Source organism: Stigmatopora argus, chromosome 13, assembly GCF_051989625.1.
Source record: "Stigmatopora argus isolate UIUO_Sarg chromosome 13, RoL_Sarg_1.0, whole genome shotgun sequence".
Classification (NCBI taxonomy): domain Eukaryota; kingdom Metazoa; phylum Chordata; class Actinopteri; order Syngnathiformes; family Syngnathidae; genus Stigmatopora; species Stigmatopora argus.
Window position 1 is genome coordinate 3,730,544 of NC_135399.1, and position 21,701 is coordinate 3,752,244.

The following is a 21,701-nucleotide window of genomic DNA, read 5'->3' on the forward strand; positions in this document are numbered from 1 at the left end:
CATAGATATATATATATATATATATATATATATATATATATATATATATATATATATATATATACACACACACATCGGTTATGTATGGACAATGTGGACTCATTGCACTTTGGTGTTTACTCATTTTTTTTATTATTATTCCTTTATCTATAACTGTTGCTAGTGGACAATTACAATAACCCCAACCATGGCCCTGTCCATCCCCTTATTTTGTTAAAATGTAAATAAAAGCCAAATCATTACCAAATGTATTCTATGAAAATTAATAGTATAGACAAAACAATGGAAATAAAACTATACAGTACATAAAATTCATATAAATGAATACCTTTTAGACTCAACTTTCTACAAGACATCTTAAAAATATTTTCATGTGCACTTTTTCTGTACTTCACTGTACAAAATGAGCCACAACCTGAAACAGTTTTTGTAGACATGCAAACACCTTATTGATATTTTAAAAAATGTCCGTTTTATAATTTACATTTTCACAAACTCAAATATCAGGTCTTTGGAGAATATATAAAAAAGAACATGCACCACCAATGAAATGCCAGTGCTAGTTAGTAATGAGTAGTATATAACCTGAAATAGATATTACTCTATGGCCTATTTGTTATCTTCATGTACTCAATTGAAACCATACAGCAGACTGAGAAATTTACCGTTGAGTTTCTAAATTGTGTCTATTTCTTGAACACCTGAGTTGATTTCATCATGACTCAGCTTAAGCACACTATAAGAGCTTCAAAGATATATTACAGTATGTTGAACCTCATATTGCAATGTGCATGTCTACACACCCATACACACGAACACACACACAAAACACCTGTACAATAAATGTGACATAGAGAAAAAAAAATTATGTAAAGGGCAATGGTGGAGCATTACATACAGTAAGAATTGCACTTATTCAGGATCATTATGACCAGGGAGAACTTTCTGTGCACCACTAAAGATATAGCCTGTTTTAATGAGAATTTAATAAAATATCTAATGAAAAAGCTGAAAAAGCACATTGGATTCAAGCTATATTTTCGATTTATATCCTTGCTCTTCTGAGATTTCATTGAGGAAACTGACAAAAGAGTGAGGTGAAGGGAGGGAGTACAAAGGTTTGCAGAAGTGAAAAGATCGTTACTCAGTGACATTATTTCATGGAAACTGCGATTGAAAATGTCATGTCATTAAAAGGTGCTGAATTAAAATGCCTCCCATCATTTATTGAATTGTTACAATCACCACATTTATCCACTTACGCTTCCTATTAAAGTTTGGACTAAATTAAAATGGGTAAATTTGCCAATGACTGACTCAAGTGAGATCCTCTTACGACAGTCACAAGGTTTTCAATCTAACATAGCTCATATATTTTGAATGGTCTTAACAGTGCAGTGACACGAAATCTGAATTCATGTGACCCTTTATTCATTTATTTCTGAACCGCTTTATCCTTACTCGGGTCGCGGGGGGTGCTGGAGCCTATCCCGGCTGACTTCGCAGGGCACAAGCAGACGGACAACCATTGACACTCACACTCATACCTCAGGGAATTTAGAGTTTTCAAATCAGCCTACCATGCATGTCTTTGGAATGTGGGAGGAAACCAGAGTACTCAGAGAATATCCACGCAGGCCCAGGGAGAACATGCAAACTCCGCACAGGTAGGATTTGAACCCAGGACCCCAGAGCTGTAAGGCCGACGTGCTAACCACTCGAGCCGCTGGGCAGCCATTCATGTGACCAAGACGTAAATTTGCATTGCGACACCACAAGTAACAGTGTGAAGACATCATAGGCATTGGTGTGCAGTCGGGAGACAGAAAAGTGTTTCAGTTAGAAAGTATTTGAGGGCGATGAAATAATTCAAAGGTGACTTGAGGGATCATAACATAACAGGTAATTATTTCTTGCGAGAAGAACTGCAAAACAAAAATGAATTAACTCAAAGTTGACTTAGACAAAGAGAGTTAAAAGATAGAGAGTTAAAGTGTCCCCTTTACAAAGAGCTAAAAAATAATATTTCAGCTGCTTGTGATGTCGTTGTGATATCTATTTATTCACAAGGGTCAGATTTGCTCACATGCTTTTATTGATCTAGGCATAAGCGTGACTTTAAAGAATGTTAGGCAAAGAAAATGAAAACAACGGTTTTAATGGCCATATAAAGAAAAAATGAAAACTCCTGATTGGTATAATAAGAACTTTAAATGTAGCCTGACTATGGTTCACTAATTAATAAATGTATTTATGTTTCAGTATTAATATGTTACTGATGATTTCCATTAAATCGTCTTGTGGTGTAGAGGTTCACTCGCCTGACGTCGGTGTGGGAAAGCATGGGCTCGATTCCCGCTGGTGGTGGTGTGATTTTGAGTGTGGAAGGTCATTTGTCACTCTGTGTGCCGTACAGCTGACAGGTGACCAATCAAGGATATAGTGTGCCTTTTGCCCGAAATCAGCTGGGATAGGCTCCAGCAACACCCGCAACCATTTTGAAGATGCGCGGTATGAAAGAAGAATTTCCGTTTAACACAAGCACAGCGTACAGGCATTAAAATAAATAAATAAATAAAGATATTCGAGTGTTGTTGCGATCCAACAGTCAAGGAAAAAGTCCTCCCTATTGTTTTTACAAAAAGACAAGATAAAGGTCATGAAGGGAAAAAGAACCATGCACTGATATAATGTAGAATGACCACAAGCATGACAAGATGTCCCGCAAAAGCCGAGGACAGTGTTCAGTGTGCTTTGGCAAATTGCAGTGGAACTGAAATCATTATACATGGAGACCATTTCCTACCTCAACTTTCTGCAGTAGAAATTGTCACTTTTATCATAGGTGTCCATAAATAGTCTTCATAACACGTGCACCCACACACAATACAGCGCATGAGCAGCTCTAAACTATACTGTCCATGTTTAACACGTCCCAATACAAAAAAGGCCTTCTGCCTACTCTTCCTCTTCATCTTCATCATCATTTAGAGGCAGTAACTCCTCCTTCAGACACTCTCGATAAAAGCTGGTAAGAGTGGTATACAGGTGCTGGTTGCTTTGACGTGACAGAAAATGACCCTCGTCCGGATAGAGCTAGTGGGAAGAAAGCACATGAGTCTGACACCATGAAGCACATTGTATTCTTTGTTATCAATACTGGTATAAAAGGTAATTATTTAACTGTCATGACTTGACTGCCATTTGCACAGCACACTACAGTATTGCTACAGCCAGTGTCAGAATTCTATATGTAAGCCATGCAATTGCCTCAATGGCCATTTAGTGAAAGGGGTGTCAAATTGCTTTTGGGAAATAAAAATACTTGGGGAGAAAAACATTTTTACTCGTGCTACGCTTCCTAAAAACTTTCTAACATTTCAACGGTATTTCACAATGCTATGTATAAAACATATTCATCAATTTTGTTTTGTTCCTCTAGCGGTCTTGTTGCTGGTGAAATGTGTGGGTTGGGGCATCTTACTGTGTTCTAATCTATAGTCACGAGCTGTAGGTAGAGTCTGAAAGAACAAAATCCCAGATACAAGTGACTGAAATGAGTTTTGATCAGGATGCCTCCAAGATTCTGATGGGGTGTCTACAGTGTATAGCTGTTGGGTTTATTCTGGGAGGTTTCTATATGTTCATTAAGCATTTTAATAGGTAATAAAGCTATAAATTAATTTGTGCTATATGTTGGGACCAAGTAAGCACGAGGACACTTTCCCCCATAGCTGCTTTTGAGGCCAGTTAATTGTTTTCAGGACTATTGACTGAACAAGACACCTTGTTCCAGGCCGAGACTGTGGATCTGAGTTGGCAATGAAAATCTACCAGGGACTCTTAAATTGCTTTGACTTGGATTCCGGCAGATGGCGATAATCGCATTATTGTTTAAAAAATATGGCCGCTCTGTTTACCTTATAAAGAAATTATATGCTTATTCGTGCAAATTCTTACGCAGTTGTTTTGGTTTCCGATCCGCTCGGGTCACATTGTATGCTTACTTGTGCAAAATCTTACGCAGGTGTTTTTGGTTTCGATCTAATATGAGATTGTTGTGGCAGTTGTTTTTTGACCTTAATGGTGTTATTCGGTTATCTTATGCAATTGTTTGAATCAGATTAGAGGAGGATACCGTTTTTCAGAATCATCCTGGATGAAGACGAATCGGGAGTGATTTTCCTTGCAAGTTGTAGCCAGTGTATGTTAAAGATGTCTCTCTGTTTGATTAAAGTGTATTAATAATAAATCCATCAATAGTGTAGGAGGTATTGGAGTGGTTGCCTGCGATTCACACTTACCGTAATTACTCGAATATAACACGCAGATTTTTGCTATATAATTAATTCCAATAGTTGGGGGTGCGTGTTATAATCAATAACTAAAATAAATTACAAATTTTCGATCGAAAAAAGCATTGTCAAACTCACTTTGACGCACGGATTTTACGTCATCTCGTACAGCCGACACACGGATTTTACGTAATCTCGTAAAGCCAATCGGATGATGTGTTGTGGGAGGAAGAGGAAGTTGACGCATACCGGCTGTAGCCAATCCAATGATTGCTTTCGTTTCCTGTATTTAAGTAGCGACGCGTCATCACACGTCGCCGGATCGTTCACTATCGTTGACTATCATTGACTGTTGTTAGCGGTTGCTAGCGGTCGCTAGCTGTCGTTATTCTGTTGCCTCTGTCCGTATGCGCGCCGCATGCGGCCACGTTTGTTTCCACGCCTTGGTTGATTCATTAAAGGACTCCGTATCACGCTGAATGCCTCGTCCTCTCCTGCTTCCTGCATTTGGGTCTACCTACATCCACGGTCGCGTCGCACAACGCGGCGCGACCGTAACAGATGCCCCCGATCGCGCTGCGACGACCCAGCGACGCGGCGCGATCATAACAAGAGGACAGACAAAGAGAGAGAGGAACTCTTCATTTGAAGGATTCTAATGAATAAATTTGTTTGAACAAAACAATCGTGAAACGAAGAAAAAAGGTAAGATTTCTGATTTTCGTCAGCGGGAAATTTTAGGTGCGCACTATATTCGATTACTGCGTTTTTCCAGATATTTTTGGCCCAAAATTACCTGCGTGTTATTTTCGAGTGCGCGTTATATTCGAGTAATTACGGTACTTAATAAGCACAACTGTTACTAAATCTGTCAATCAGTATTTGAGGGTATCAGACAAGCAACAGTAAAACAGTAATATGGACGTTTTGAAAATATCTTTCAGGTTGGTACAACTCCTGTGTAATACCAGTATGAGATGAAACATCACTAGGTATTTTTCTACTTATATTATATTTGAAAAGCGGTTAGGCCCTCGATCTGTAATTTAATAAATACCATTAGCATCAATGAATGTGATATTATTTAGTCATTCGTTTTCTGAACCGATTATCCTCACATGGGTCGGAGGCAATGTTCTCTCTAAGCTGCGCGCGTGCGCAATTGCGCACTACTCTCGTCTTCTCTGCGCACAGCAAATCATATGGAGCGCACAAAATAAACTTCTTTTTTTTTTCTTTTTAGCTGTGAGGCCGATGCGCGAACCACTCATCCGCCGGGCCGCCCATTCATAGATATTAATCATTACATTTTATTATTACTAAATCATTCATGTGTAGTAGACATACACCTGCTTATGGCAGGTGTGATACTGGTGTGTGCCCATAGCGAGCAATGATGATGTTGCTCACAACGTTACTCAGTGTGCTCAGGGAGGTTGTCTTTCTGCCCAGACAAAAAAAAAATAGAGGGAACATTGGTCGGCGCTGACTTGGGACCAGCCGATAGCAGGGCATGAGGAGACAGAAGACCATTGACATTAAACACTCATACCTCGGGGCAATTTAGAGTGTCCAATCCGCCAACCATGCAAAATTTTGAAATGTAGGAGGAAACCAGAGTGCCCGGAGCAAACTTACGCAGAACATTCAAACTTCACACAGGAGGACCGACCTGGACCCTAGAACTGTGAGGCCGACGCGCTAACCACTCTTCTGCCGGGCCACCAAATATGATTTTACAGTGTTAATTTTCATTTTTTCCATATATATATACAGTGGTACCTCGTCATACGACCGCTCATCATACAAAATGCTCGTCTTACGGGGGAAATTTCGATCGAATAATTCGCACGTGATGCGGTCAAAATTTCGTGATGCGACCAAGCCAGGTGGCCATGGCATTTTTTTTTGCATATCTTTCGTGTATAACAATATTTACGAGCACCGGGTGAGTTATTCAGACCAGGAAACGCACAACGCGCATGCGCGGGGAAAAGAGGGCTTTCTGGGTAATGAAGTATACTCGTGCACAGCTCAGCTGCTGCATTTCCTGTTATTTTTATCTAATACGAGGAGTATTATATTACTTCTCGTTGGCTACTCATAAGAACATCGGGGGCGAGCTCAGACCAGGAAACGCACAACGCGCATGCGCGGGGAAAAGAGGGCTTTCTGGGTAATGAAGTATACTCGTGCACAGCTCAGCTGCTGCATTTCCTGTTATTTTTATCTAATACGAGGAGTATTATATTACTTCTCGTTGGCTACTCATAAGAACATCGGGGGCACTGGCTCGCAACAGCATCCCCAGTAGCAACTCTATCATAGGCGCTGTTCGAGGGAATGCGAACACAGATGCTACAAGCTAAAAGGAGCCGCTAGCCAGCGCCCCCAAAGCTCCCATGAGCAGCGGTGCGATCGCTGATAAGACTGCTGCTCGTTGGCAAGTGGTCGTGCGTTCTCCGATTGTGAGGACATTTGTGTGCATCATTTTCGGAATATTTTGAAGGGAATAGTACGACAGCAAACAGCCCATCGATAGCGAACGTGAGGGTGGAGTGTTTGTTCTGTTTACGAGTGCGTTGTGTGGAAGAAAAAAAAAACGAAGCCCCCGCCCCTTTTGTGCCCCTCTCCCCTCGGCGAAATCCGCCCAATTTTAGTTAGATTAAACACTTTATTTCTATTAAACCACTCGTTATTTATTACTTTGTCAATATATGGCGAATTATAAGAAATAAAACATTTTTTTCAATCCAATATCCTGTTTTTGGTGTTTTTTTTCAGAGAGTTGGAACGAATTAATTTGTTTCCCATTCATTTCCATGGGAAACTTTACCTCGAGTTACGAGAATCTTGTCATACGAGCTCAGTCCCGGAACGGATTAAGCTCGTATCTCGAGGTACCACTGTATATATATATATTATTTCTGATATTATTCATTCACATTTTAAAATTTAATAAAGTACTACTACTTACGAATGGTTCAACGTATGGAATTTACAGGCTTCGAGACACTGATAAAAAAGTATTGGTCCACTATAGATAATTTGTCCAAGTTACGACACATCAATAGAGGTAGAGAGAGAGAGAGAGAGAGAGAGAGAGATGGGTGTGGGGGTCAGAGAGAGACAATTTAGTGTGTTTTGCACATCTTTTTAATACATGTCCGATCCGAAATCCGAAAATTGGGAACACTGATAATTTTTAAAGGGTTTAGTTGAAAGGTTTTTTTGACGACCGTAGAATAAATGAGAGAATTTACATATAAAGTAAGTCACCTGATGGTGTAGTGGTTCACAAGCCTGACTTTAGTGCAATTCCCCCTAGTGGTGGTATGATTGAGTGCGAATGGATGTTTGACTCTCTCTGTGCCGTACGGCTGACTGGCGACCTGACTAGGGTGTGCAGTGGTCTCAAACCGGTCCTCAAAGGGCCGCAGTGGGTGCAGGTTTTCATTCCAACTCAACAAGAGGATACCTTTTGCAAGTGTAATCAGTTGATTGCAGCCAGGTGCTACTTATTTTAGAAGACACCTGATTGGTTAAAATGTCGGCACTGGATCGGTTGGAACAAAAACCACTGACAGACAATCATTCTACACCAGGGGTCCCCAAACTTTTTCTTGTGAGGGCCACATAACTTTTCCCTTCTCTGATGGGGGGCCGGTGTCAGTTTGTAACAGAAAAAGTGTGACGATCGTAGGGGAGCTTAATTTTTTTTTATTGTTTTCCAGAAAGCCACACATAACCAAATAACCCTTTCCAGGTTCTTTACAGAAAAAAAGTCAGGAAACATATAATAACACTATTAATGAAATAAATAATAACTAAATAACCCTCTCTGAGTTTTTTACAGGAAAAACAGGAAATAAATAACACTATTTATGAAATAAATAATAACTAAATAACTCTCTCTGGGTTCTTCATAGAAAAAAAAAGCCATGGAACATTAACTTTCTGTTGTGCCATGCACAATCTTCTCCCTTTGCTCTGAAGTTTATGCATGACACCACAACCGTCATTACAGAATCCCACGTCAACATTTTGCAGCACAGTGCTTGGTGGTGAATTTGGCAGTGGACTCATAGCGGGGCGGTGAGACCCCTTTTTTCCAACTCCCGGTTCATGCGTCCCATTATTAGACCGCGAGTTTCGGCCACCATGCTAGGAGCCCCGTCAGTCGTGATGCTAGCTAGCTTTGACCAGTCCAGGTCCAACTTCTCCATGGTTTGGCACACTTTGTCAAAAATATCCTCACCCGTTGTAGTCCCTTTGAGACTTTGGAGGGCTGCCAGATCCTCGCAAATCTCAAAGTTTGCGCTAACTCCACGAATAAAAATGAGCAGTTGCGCTGTGTCTTGCACGTCCGTGCTTTCATCCAGTGCTAATGAAAAAAAGTCAAATTATTTCGTCTTCTGCTGCAGCTGGGCATATACATTACTCCCGATTTCTTCAACGCGTCTGGTCATTGTACTCACCGACAGACTTACGGCATTAAATGCATCTTTCTTCTCGGGACACACCTCCTCCGCGACAGTATCCATACATTTCTTAACAAACTCTCCGTCAGTGAAAGGCTTACCGCTGCTTGCTATCAATTTAGCAACCCAAAAGCTGGCCCGAACGGATGCCTGGTTCTGCTGAGATAGTAGTCCACTTTTTCGCTTTGAGAGTTTGTCTGCTCGTATTTGGCCTTGCAATCTATCGTACTTGTCTTTGTGACGGGATTCATAGTGTCGGCAAAGATTGTATTCTTTGAATACCGCCACCGTCTCTTGACAAATGAGACAAACAGCCTTTTCTTTGCATTGAACAAAAAAAATAATCATTTGTCCACTCCAGGTTAAATACCCTGCATTCTGAATCAATTTTTCTCTCACCTAACTTTTTCGTCATTATTCCGTTCTCAAACAGGTTGCAGTTTTAATATGCTTGAATGGTCCGCGATGGTCCCAGGGCTCCGCCCTCACCTGCGATCGTCCAGATGTCTCGGTAACACTGCTCGTGCATGCAACGGTGGACGTGCCCGCATGCATCAAAGGGAAACACTCTCCCCGCGCGTGTCACCAAAGAAGCAATGCGAAGCCCCGCTTCACTGGGATGATTTGTGGGCTCAGCAGGGGTGCAATGAACCAAACACAAGATTAAAACGTCCCAGTCTTCAAGGCCAAATAGGAAAAAAAATCCGATAGCGTCTCTGGTATTGTTCAGAGGGCCGGTCCAAATGTGCCGGCGGGCCGCATCCCAAAAAAAAAAAAAAAAAAAAAAAAAAAAAATTCCGATAGCGTCTCTGGTATTGTTCAGAGGGCCGGTCCAAATGTGCCGGCGGGCCGTATCCGGCCCGCGGGCCGTAGTTTGGTGACCCCTGTTCTACACTGTAGAGGCATTTGAGTTAGAAAGAGAGATTTGAGCTAGAGAGAGAGAGAGATTTGAGCTAAACCAACCCTTTCAGTGATTGCAACTGAGGGTGCTGTCTGTTTTGTTTTTGTTTGGTTTGGTGTGGTGATGCCATTTTAATGGCTTAATAAATAGTTTTCTTGTACAGCGGTACCTCTAGTTAGTAGTCATTCATCTTCTGTAACGCGCATCCATGTAAGAGGCTATCCCAGCTGACTTTCGGGCACACCCTGAATCGGTGGCCAGCCGATCGCAGGGCACGATGAGACAGACAATCATTCACGCTCAAACTCATACCAAGGGGCAATTAAGAGTGTCCAACCAGCCTACCATGCATGTCTTTGGAATGTGGGAGGAAACCCACGCAGGCCCGGGGAGAACATGCAAACTCCACACATGTGGCCCAAACTGGGCCAGGACCCCTCAACTGCGAGGCCGACGCGCTAACCATTTATCCACCGAGCTACTGTATTTTTGCTCTGTTTTTGCATAAATTTGAATACACATTTCACTCTAAGTTGGTAAAGTAATCCCTTGAATATCGTGGCTTCAACTTTTGCGGTTTTACTACATCGCAGATTTTTTTTCTGGGGGACTTTTTTTGTAAGTTCATAAAAATGTGAAAATCCACACTCAAACTCGCAAGCGGAAGCCACTCCCCTGTCCTCCGCTTGCTACGAGAACTCAGTACAAAAATAAAATGTTTTTTTAAATAGGGGTTACCCTACTTCGCGGTTTTTCGTTTATCGCGGCCATGTCTGGTCTACATTGACCGCGATAATCGAGGGATTACTGTATACCTTTATCATTTCTAAAGGGTTTAAAATGATAGTGGCTATTATTAAAGACTGTGGAACAAATTATGTTAATTCAATCTAAAATGTTGCTCTGGTTACGAAAAATCCAAGTTACGAAACAAGTTCTGGACCCAATTAATTTCGTAAGTAGAGGTACCACTGTACTTGCACTAAGTATACGTTCTCTCTGCCTGTACACTTTTTACAATAATAAATATGTGTCAAAGAGATTTGTATTTTTTTATACTATGTACAATAGCAATAGAAGTCCAGTTGAGGACTTGACTGCAGTACCGTATTGGCCCGAATATATGACAGTGTTTTTTCCATTGAAATTAGACTGAAAAAGTGTCAGTCGTCTTAAATTTTGGGGCTAAACTTTATACCCATTCACAATGCTAGATGACGCCAAATATCGTTAAAGCGAAGGCTTTGATGGTTAATACAATTGTTGCAATTTTGTTGTTTTATCACAGTAGATTGGTTAATTTACATTTCAAAAACCAGAAGCCATTCATTTACAAATGTGATTGCACTTTAGTTTACATATTGAATTGTTCAGATAATAAGATGTGATCGACCGTTTTTGCAGGATTAAAATGAGGCAAATTAACACACATTTTCTCTCGAAAATATCGTTATAATCATTTGTTTCAGATGTACTGTAATTGTTTTCTGTATAATAATTGAAGTTGGTGTTCAAAAAGACTTTCAAACTGAGTCTGAAAAAGAGGGGGTCTTTTAACTTCGTCACAAATTCTTAATGTAGTATTTTGCAGTATTTGTACTGTAGTAGTTTTGCTTCTGTGATAGTCACCTGCATTGAGTAGTTTGCTCCAACTTTCACAAGGTTCTTGATGAGTTCAGCAGTGTGTTGAAAGTGGATATTGGCTAGAAAAAAAAGGAAAAAATATATTCCCTTGAAAATTCCTGCATCACTTTAGGCAAAACACATTGCCTCTTTTTTTTTTATTAAAACATTTGCATCATCATCTTTCATGAAGACTTCCCCCTCTGCTCAGCAATAATACACAACAGATCTGGCATATTCATTTTCAAAATTTATTTTCACTTACCATCTGCTGTGCCGTGTACCAGCATCAGGGTCTGCTCTTTTAGTGCATGAACATTCTGCAGAACACTGGAGAACTGGAAGGTAATGAGAAAAACTGAGCCAAAATGAAATCATGATAATTAATTACGACACATGGGTAACTATATAGAAGATAGTGATATGATACATTGGAAAGTAAAGACTCTGGTAATTGAAAACTAATTGATATGCCGCCAGGCATGTTGTGGAAGTATGTCAGATGTGATCAAATGAAAAGGGTAATGGATAAAGAATAGGAAAGAAAAGATAAAGAACTAACACTAAATTTGTGCAATAACTGTGTTGCCTCAACTAGTTTTTCAGGAGTTGTGACAGATGAAGGAGAAGAGTTACAACACACCTGATATTTGTTGTCTTCTCGTAGATTCATTCCAAGATATCGCTCTGAGAAGGCTGATGCTATGCAAATGACAATTAACAAATTATTAACAGTCCCCCAGAAAGTGTGTCTGTGTATAGGTACGTCCGTGTGGACGTATAATCATCCCGCCCATCCATCCATCTGTCCATCCATGCACCCATCCATGCACCCACCAAGCTAAGCTGTTATGTATGTTGATGTAATAAAGATATGACAAAGTCAAAATGATCTATTCTAACCATATATTTATTAAGAAATATATTGAGGATTCTTACCACTTATGTCGATGTATGTTGCATAATCACCTTTGTACAATTCAATTTCCATTTGTATGTGTGTGTGTTCGTTAACACATCAGTGTAGAACACGAGAGAGCTGTGCAGCTACTCCCAATACCATCAAATTTGCATTGGTGGTAGTGTGTCAGGCACCGAGTTGTCGAGACGCATCTCATTACCAACAAAGGCCATAATTGTAGTAGTTTAAATAATGTCATCATGTTGTTAGTGTATTGCGGGATTAAGAAAATGCACAAATAAAAGTCACTGTTGTATTGGTCCTTGCTAAAATGGAAAACCAAATGTCATATACAGTAATACCTCGAATATCGCGTGAATATCACGGAAAATTTAGACCAGACATGGCTGCAAAAATAAAAAAATGCGAAGGCAGGGGTCGGCAATAAATAATTGGTAGAAAATTATTGCAGTATATTGCCATATATATATTTTCAGTTGGGCTTTCACGATGTAAATATATTTATGTTTAGGCTGAAAAATTATCAATTATTGGTCGCCGAAGCTAAATTATTTCCAATAATTTTCCTCGGCCATTTTCTGTAACGTGCGAAAATTCGCAAATGCAAGTGCGCAAAAAACACATCTGCACGCACATTGCTCACATTTCTCCATGCATTCAAGGTCAAATGCTGTGTGCGCTGAGCACAGTGCACACGTGCGCATACGCCAGTATTGCATGTGCATGCGTAATCCACGCGATCACAATGCGACTAATTATTGGTCGGGACATTTAGAGCTAGTTGATTGGCTCATGCATTTCCCCATCCCCATTTTGACCGCACACTTTTAGCTGCGCAACACTAATTGTGAACATTATATGTTTGTATCTATATAAAAATCATTTGCCATTTGTAGGGAAAGGCTTATATCCTTTGTAATACTTTCTGTCTAAAGAGAGTAGATATAGCCCTTTGTGTTTTTAAAATGTTTTATACTTACCATACAGCTTTAAGTCTGTCATTGGCGACATTGCACATGAACATTTGAAGAGACTATCTGTAGACTTCAGTAACATTAATGCAATGTAGGCTCCATAACCCTGAACAATATAAAAAAATAAAACATATAATTGGACCATTTTTTTCAATCAATAGAAGACATCATCAAAGATGTGAAATTTTCAGTTTATCATTCCTGTGAATTCTTTCCACACTAATTAAGCTCTTCAATCTAGTTAAATTAGGAAGATTATATATATATATATATAAATCTTCCTAGTTATGAATCTATGTCATACCTTACCATACCTAGCTTAACTTATATATATATATATATATATATATATATATATATATATATATATATATATATATATATATATATATATATATACATAGATACATATGAATCTATGTCATACCTTACCATACCTAGCTTAACTTGTCTGGTCTACATTATCCGCGAAAAACGAGGGATTAGATATATATATATATATATATATATATATATATATATATATATATATATATATATATATATATATATATATATATATATATATATATAAGTTAAGCTAGGTATGTAAGGTATGACATAGATTCATAACTATTGAAACTGTGTATTAAAATTAATTTTGTAGCGGTTTGCCAAGCACAATTGAGTGCCTGATGATATTATGTTACAAAACACAGTTTTTATAGAATTTGCAAGATTGGACTGTACTGAGACCATCCTTCTCTTTTTAAAATAAAATTCAAAAAAAGCAAAAAAACGCAGTTTTAATCTTTTCCTGTTGTTGCCCAGAAAGCACACAGAAAGGCGAACAGGATGTTAAGCAGCCGAAGGTCAGCTTCTTCACGCACTGTGCCCTCTTTCATTTAGTTTCATTAAGTTGTCATTAACAAACTGAACTTGTCTGGTAAAATTTAGAATTATTACCTTTTGGGAGTTACTCCCTGACTCACTTTCAATTTTGTATTCCAACTCATTGCACGATAAAAACGAGTCACCTCGTCTACTTACTGGTTTTCAATTAACTCATGTGCCCTCTGCTGTATTCTTACTTCCCCTTACGTCATTAGTTTCAACTATGCAAATGCACAAAGTTACAATAAATATTTTATAGCAAAATTTCAATAGTTATGGATCTGTGTGAGTGCTGGTAATTTATTTTTGAATACTATTTTTATAAAATTCTATCATTTAATTACTGTGTCAAAATTTGTAATGAAATAAACAATTGACATGGTGAAAAGTGAGTTTTTGGTTGCAAATTAAAGTCAAGACTTTTGAATTTTAAGTGGAACTACAAGGTTGAAAGTCGGTCAGGATAGGAAGAAGGTTCCTAATAAGATGTCAGATAAGAGGATAGTGGAAAAAAATGATGATGAGGTTTGTGAGATACACTTTCACCGCTTGTTACTGTGTCTAAATAGCCAAACCTAAAATATTTTTTTGCGTGCAAATATGATATATAAGCTCACCTTTCCAAAAAGTGCCATTCGAGTCTTATCAATGTATGGGAAGTTCATCATATAGCTGGAAGAAGACAAGATGAATATGAAAAAATAGATTGTAAGAATCATTCATGAACCACATCTGTTTAGTTGAAGATAAATATAGGTTGTTAAAAGCAACCATTTACCAATTAATCATAATGAATGACCCAACATTAGTGAGCTAGTGGCATAGAAGCGGAGGTTGATGGGAGTAGGTGGGCCTTTAGGGGGCTCCAGTTAGCAGCCTCAAAGGGGCAGTGGGTGGGAGAGGGGATTGGCTAAAAAGTATGCCTGACGATATGGCAGTGAGCCTCAATCTCTGTTTCTCCGCTAGCAATGGAAGTGAAAATTTGATAAACAAAAGGTGCACTTTTATTCCACCATGAGGAAGGTATCTGAGAGCCTAGTCACATCGGCACTGTTTGGAACATTTTGGGCTGGTGTGAGTACAAACCAGCAAACTCTTGTGCGTAGCAAACACCTGGTCCGAGACCTCACTAGAGAGGGGGTCTCGGTTCGCATCCCAGCAAAAGTGACTGTACCGTGCATGTAACACGCTTTGATAGCCACAGGCAGTATGGGAAATGTTGTTTGGTTAGCATCACAGCTACTACTTCCGTATGAACATGCGGGGTTTGTTGTCAAGTCCTGGAACACTTCCGAGAATTGCAATGTGAAAAGGAACTGCACCAAACCAAAAAGGATCCATTGTATTTTGGCCTGGACCAAAGAAATCGAACTATGAAGCTTCATGTTTGAATACCCCCTAAGTTTCTATGTGTAAGATAAGCTGACAAAGTCGCTTTGCAATTGCTTGTTTGTATTGCACCAGTTTGTGTGAGTTATAAAAATATTGTTGTCATAGAGACCTTACCCTGCATCATTGTCATACAAAGTTTGCCCTGCAGATGTCTAAACATATCAGCCCAAATCTTGTCTGCACAAACTTTGCCCTGCAGATGTCTAAATGTGTCAGTCCAAAGTCCTGCAAACAACTTCCTGTTTTTCACAATTATATAGACTCAACTCCTGTTCGTTCTCTGAGAGTTGCAAGGAACAGACTGTGCGTCCACACTGTTCGAGCTCTCCCCATTCTGCAGTCTGGTAATAAACTTATTTCCTTCAAATTGGTCTCACTCTTTCTGTGCCTGCTCCTGAAGCCAGAACAGACCCAACACTATGCAAGGCATTGAATACTGGTCTTAAACATATTGTGCAGGCAGAGAAATATGCTGCTTAAATGACATATGAGGTTGAAGTCGTACCCTAAAAAAATGTTGAGTTTTACTTTAGTTGAATCTTGAATGACACTAAGAAGCCGATCCACAAACAAGTGATTGGTGTGGAGCTCTTTAAGCATCCATTTCATAGCATCCCTGTGGTGCAATTTTTGCAATCTATGAATTTCATCTGCTTGTACTTCCTCATGCCAAGTGTGTGTCAACCTTCCATTGAGGAAACTATTTCTTATTCTGTCAAGTAAACGAGAAGTGGCACGGAAGATGGTGCTTATAGGAAATGTATAGAAGCCTACTTATTAGTAGAGTCTGAGATGTTCATGCCTATAAATGGCCTGTTTTACACTCAAATTTACAAAGCATATCGACCAAGCCATTCTTTGTATATGTGCTGAGAGTGTGGTACCTGTGCAATGGAGCATTGCATGCTGTTCTGGGTGGAGCAGAATGGCAGGAGTGTGTTTTTGCAAAGGGGAGGGCCAAGGGATTTAGTGCTATTTAATGGTATATGTGGAGATACCGACCAGTAGAAGCTTAGTTACAACAGAGAAAATATGGGCACACTGACACTGGTTGCCGTTTTCATCGCTGCCACTTGCTGGACTTTTAACACTTTAATTGTTGTATCACACCCTTTTTCCAAAGTGCATGCTTGCAGCTCTCCATGAAATGACCATAATGTAGGCACACTTGCACAGGTGTAGATTTACCATATTTTCTCACATATTGATCGCCTCCGCGTATAAGCCGTACTGTTAAAATTGCCTTAAAATCGTTGAATGTACGAGTTCTTTTGTATAAGACGCCCCCTGATTCACAATTTTCACCTCCCTATCCATGGTTTTCATAGGCAGTACAAATGTGTTACTTTGAAGGGAAAATCTTGAGAAAAATCCTCACACGTGGTATTTCTGAGATACTATATGAATCCAAAGGATCGTCTGCTGGACAAAATCAAAAAGGAAATCACGTGAGCAGTACAACCAGAAAGTGTGGTCTAGTTTTCACCAAGTCTCTGTAAAATAATAGCACGAGATACAAATCACGCAGGTATCAAGGCTGACATTTTAATGATCGACCGCAAGACCTTCAATCAGCCTTAAACACTATTGAATGTGGTGACCTGGTAAACGCTACAAACACATGTATCAAGGCTACTCGCGTCTGGCCAGTCAGAGCACATTTAACTACAGTAATATGGCGGCGCCCTGAGCGAGCAATGGTAGGCACAAGTAAGTGAGTTTTTCATGTTTTGTCACGATACGTTTTTTTTTTCTTGAATTTCATTCATAGGTGTGAAAATAAATTTAGTTTAGCGTTTTATCTGTTTAGCTATTTTGAAATAAATGACTGTATTGGCCACATTGTTTTGCATTATGCCGTTTTGTCTTTGTCACCTTGCAGTTTCGTGCAAGACAAGTCTAATTTGTGCGCATATAAGCCATACCCTTGATTCAGCCATCATACGTACGGCGCATATGTGAGAAAATACGGTATGTCATGAATAAAAGTAATTTCTTGCACTCTACACCATCGGTTTAAAGTTTTAAAACCATTCAAAAGTACAATGAGACAGTTTCTTTACATTTTTGAGCAAGGATTTATACTCTCAAAGCTGGCTTTGACTATATTCACCATATTTTTGGCACAAAGAAATATTTGAACATTTAATCTCTTCTCTTACTGAGTCAATGTATAGCTAAAAAAGGATGAAAAGTAAAACATACTCCACCGCAGCGATTTGGTCCTGAACATCCACTGTGCCCAGTCTTTGATGAACCTCATGCAGGACCCTCTGACCTTGGAAGCCGCTACCCCGTCCATCGAGACGAGCTACAATAACATTGTCTGAGCTGACCAGTACTGAGTCCCAGCTGAGAGCAAACCGATCACTCACAGCCTGACCACCAGGGAAGCCATCACTGCAGAAAGCAAACAAAATGACAGGAATATATATAAAACAAATTCAATGTGTGAAAATAAAGATACAACTAAATAAAAAAATGCTCTCATAGCAGCTGTCCCTGGTTCAGATGGATTGCTGTTTATCTAAACCCTCAGTCATGTGCTTAGAAAATTTTCGCCATTCAGTTGAATGAAAGTTGACCAAGGGTATATTGCCGTCAATGCCAGCCAACGAGTTAAACACCAAAACAGCTGGTGGCCACGGAGACGATTTGTCACTTGAAAAGATTTGCTGAAAATGGTTAGGTAGTAGGTGAAGAATGTTTGAAAATAAAATACAATATTTAATTACCATATTATTTAGACTATGTATAGGTCTACTTTTTTTTCTTTCAGCTTGTATTCTGCAGCTTTTATAACGGTGCGGCTTATTTATGGATTTTGTTGACAGATTTGCTTCTTATTTTTGTTTTTCACACTAGTGGTAGCAACACGGAGTGTGCCATGCAGTAACCAATTAATTGTTTGTGCGGAAACGGGCATGCTATACATACCAGTGAGCATCTGTGGCCATTTAGGGTTGAGTTTGAGTTTGATTTATTTAATAAGGGACAGCACATATTAATGAACATATTTATATTCATGTTAATGAACATATATTGATTGATTGAGCGGTAAAGCTTAAGTGAATTTTCCATGGAAGGGCGGGTCCTTAAATATAAACTTGATATATTTCAGAGAGGCAAGTTCTGAGCGATTCCAATAGGGGAGAAGCTGGTTTACTGATGTAATGCGATTTTGGGTGGACCCTTACACACAAGTCATGGCAGAAGAATCCTTGATAAATGTGTTTTGTGGAGGTTTCCTGAGCTTCAGGAGAATAGTGGCTCTCACACCTTGCCTTTTTAAGCTAAATGACATCTCGTTCCACGGTTGATGTGAAACTATAATTAAGGAACATTGGCGGTTGGGTTGTCTGCCTTTCAATTACAGGCAGATTATCAGACAGGTGGAGTAGTGACAGCTGTGCCAATCAAGATCACCAGCATTGCTAAAGCCAGATGGCCCTCTACCACGTCGCCAGGTAGTCTCTATCTTTTACAATTTAGTGCGCCACGTCTTGCCCCACTTGTACCTTTGCCTCAACCCCTCGTACGGACTCCATGACTCATGACCTCCGCAATCTACCGTGCAAATAAATCATTATTCCACTAAAGTCTGCCTTTTCCATTGTAAATGTAGCAAACTTTTATTTTTGTTTATTTTTTAATGAGGTGTTTTTGTCTAAAACCTCAAAGAACACGTAAGGGAGTTTTAATGTCTTGTTCCCCTGAATGACAGGTCCATGCATATGAATGATGACAACGCAACTCAGTGTGTCGATACATTATTTTTTATCAATTAGATGTTTATGTGTAACATCTCTTGTAATAGTGTGTCCTATGACTGACTGGCGACCAATCTAGGGAGTAGTCTGCCTTTCACCCAAAGACAGCTGGGTTAGGCTCCAGCAACCTCCGCAACTCTTTCGAGGATGGAAGAGGAATGAATTAATGAATCTCTTTTAATATCCCCTATTATACTGGAGTACGTACTAAAGTCCGTAAACTAAGGTCATTTCTTTTGATCATGATCTATGATGTAACCATCATATTGTGTCAGGTACATACACTACCAGGAGAAGCCCATAGTGACGAGATTCTGAGAAGTCAGGCGGATATGAGATTTTCAAAGGTAAGTCTTGAAAAAGGGAAAAAGAAAATTAAATATATGAGTAATTCTCAAAGTTTACCAGGTAACACAATGAAAGCCTTTATGGTGGCCTTTCTTTTCTTACCAAAATGTCCGACTGAAACGCTCCTAAAATCAGTCAGCTGAATCTTTTTATGGTTCATTGCTGCCTTCAGGATGGAGTTGTTCTCAAGAATATAGTAATCTGTTAAAGCAAGGGAATTTGAGGCTAGTTAGTAACAGCATACAGATGTATGTAAATAAGTAAAAAGAGAAAAATCTGAGGTAACATTTTCAAATTTTTAAAAATTGTAAAAAGAAGGGAAGCAACCCAGTGGTTGAATGGTTAGCACGTCTGCCTCACAGTTCTGCGCATGAATGGTTGTCCGTCTCCTTGTGTCCTGTGATTGGCTGGCAACAAATTCAGGCTGTCCCCCACTTACTACCCGTAGTTGCCTGGGATACGCTCCAGTACCCCCTTTGAGCTTTGTAAGGATAAGCGGTGCAGAAAATGCATAAAAAGAAAGGGTTCTGAGGTCAGTCATTCTCCAAATCTAGAGTAATAAATAGTAGTATGATTGAGGTGTTGCAGAGCCAGATTGCTATCTTGACTCACTTTGGAATAAATGAATAAATGAGGTAAAAATGTATAGCAATGAGAAGAAAAATAATTAACCATTGGTGCCTGCCATTTCACCCAACAGAAATATGTGAGAGGGAATTCAATCAAATGGAATTCAGACAGAATTTAATCTGAAAAGCCTCTAATCAATAGATGAGTCATTATGGAACTGTCTAGGGCCTCTTTTTTATTTATTTTTTCCAAACCCATTTTAGTATGATTGAAAGCACAACCAATTAATTAATAAACATTTTTCTCAAATAACTTAAATTGAAAAATGCTGTTATATAATTGGAGGCCAGGAGGCCTCATTATTCTGGGGAAGTGGGGTCAATCCCAGGTCATCTAAAAAACAAACAAGTTAGGCTGATTGAAAACTTTAAATTAGTCCTAGGAATGAGCATGGGCGTGAATGTCCTTCTGTGATTGGCTGGTCACTGATTCAGGGTGTCTCCCGACTGGTGCCCGTAGCTAGCTGGGTTAGGCTCCAGCAACCCCCAAGGCCCTTGTGGGGAAAAGTGGTTCGGAAGAGATATGAATATTATACAGACGCTCCCCTACTTACGAACGAGTTAGGTTCCGAGCGATTGTTCATAAGTTGAATTTGTTTGTAAGTTGCTCAGTGCTATATTTGTTTATTATAATTTATGTTTAAGGCCTATATAAGTATATTGAAGCCTATATAAGTATATTGAAGGTTTATATAAGTGCATTTGTATGTTTAAGGCTTGTATAAGTAACACGCATTGGTTTGTATTGAAAAAAAAACCCATTTAATAACATGGAGAGAACACATACAGTGCTGTATACATACATTAGAGAGAGAGATTTACTAGAAACTGGCCGAAAGAAGCTATCTAATGACGATTGCAGTTTTATTTTTTTCATCATAAACGATGCGGTAGCACTGTATGGCATCATTCAATTGATTTGCAAACTTTGTGCAACGTTCAATATTTGGGTCCTGCTGCTCGATCTTTATGTTTATAAATGGTACTGACGGTCGAACGATCCAAGTTGTATTCCCATGCAACGCTCACCACTTTCATCAAGCTTCGTTATTATTGCCACTCATTTCAAATGAAATGGCTTGCCTCTTCCTTGCACCTCCCTCAATAGAAGTATTTCACTTTTCACCAATCATATTGAATAATGGCTGCACGAGATATTTCATGATAAAAATGAAAAAGGTTCTTTGCGCACTGGAGATACGTTCACGCACTTCCGCTTTGCAACGAACTGGGCAGAAGAAGGTGGATGCTGGGTGAGCTGAGCTCCACAGCGCCAGGTGTCGGTATTAGCGGCGGAAAGAAGCACTACGCGTTAAAAGGCGCGCAATACAAAATCGAACTTACGAAAATTTTTCGACATAAACGCAATTTGCAGACATGTTCGTATGTACCGTTGTTCGTAACTCGAATGTTCGTAAGTAGGGGAGCGTCTGTACAGTAATACCTTAACATAAGAATGCCCCAACATACATGAAATTTGAGATACGAGTAAA

At 39.4% G+C, this 21,701-nt stretch overlaps 1 protein-coding gene across 3 annotated transcripts in view; it reads right to left on the reverse strand.

Moving 5' to 3' along the window:
• Positions 1-108: 108 nt before the first annotated feature.
• The window catches only part of dpp10 (dipeptidyl peptidase like 10), a 124,593-nt gene continuing 103,000 nt past the window's right edge, over positions 109-21,701 (reverse strand). For all 3 annotated transcript variants that reach the window (XM_077616607.1, XM_077616608.1, XM_077616609.1), the window contains 9 exons: positions 19,682-19,780; positions 19,515-19,584; positions 17,667-17,861; positions 14,687-14,741; positions 13,203-13,302; positions 11,944-12,002; positions 11,566-11,638; positions 11,307-11,380; positions 109-3,096 (listed from right to left, as the gene is read on the reverse strand). In XM_077616607.1, the coding sequence (XP_077472733.1) occupies positions 2,959-3,096; positions 11,307-11,380; positions 11,566-11,638; positions 11,944-12,002; positions 13,203-13,302; positions 14,687-14,741; positions 17,667-17,861; positions 19,515-19,584; positions 19,682-19,780 (863 nt within the window). In that variant the 3' untranslated portion in view covers positions 109-2,958. The remainder of the gene's footprint in view (positions 3,097-11,306; positions 11,381-11,565; positions 11,639-11,943; positions 12,003-13,202; positions 13,303-14,686; positions 14,742-17,666; positions 17,862-19,514; positions 19,585-19,681; positions 19,781-21,701) is intronic.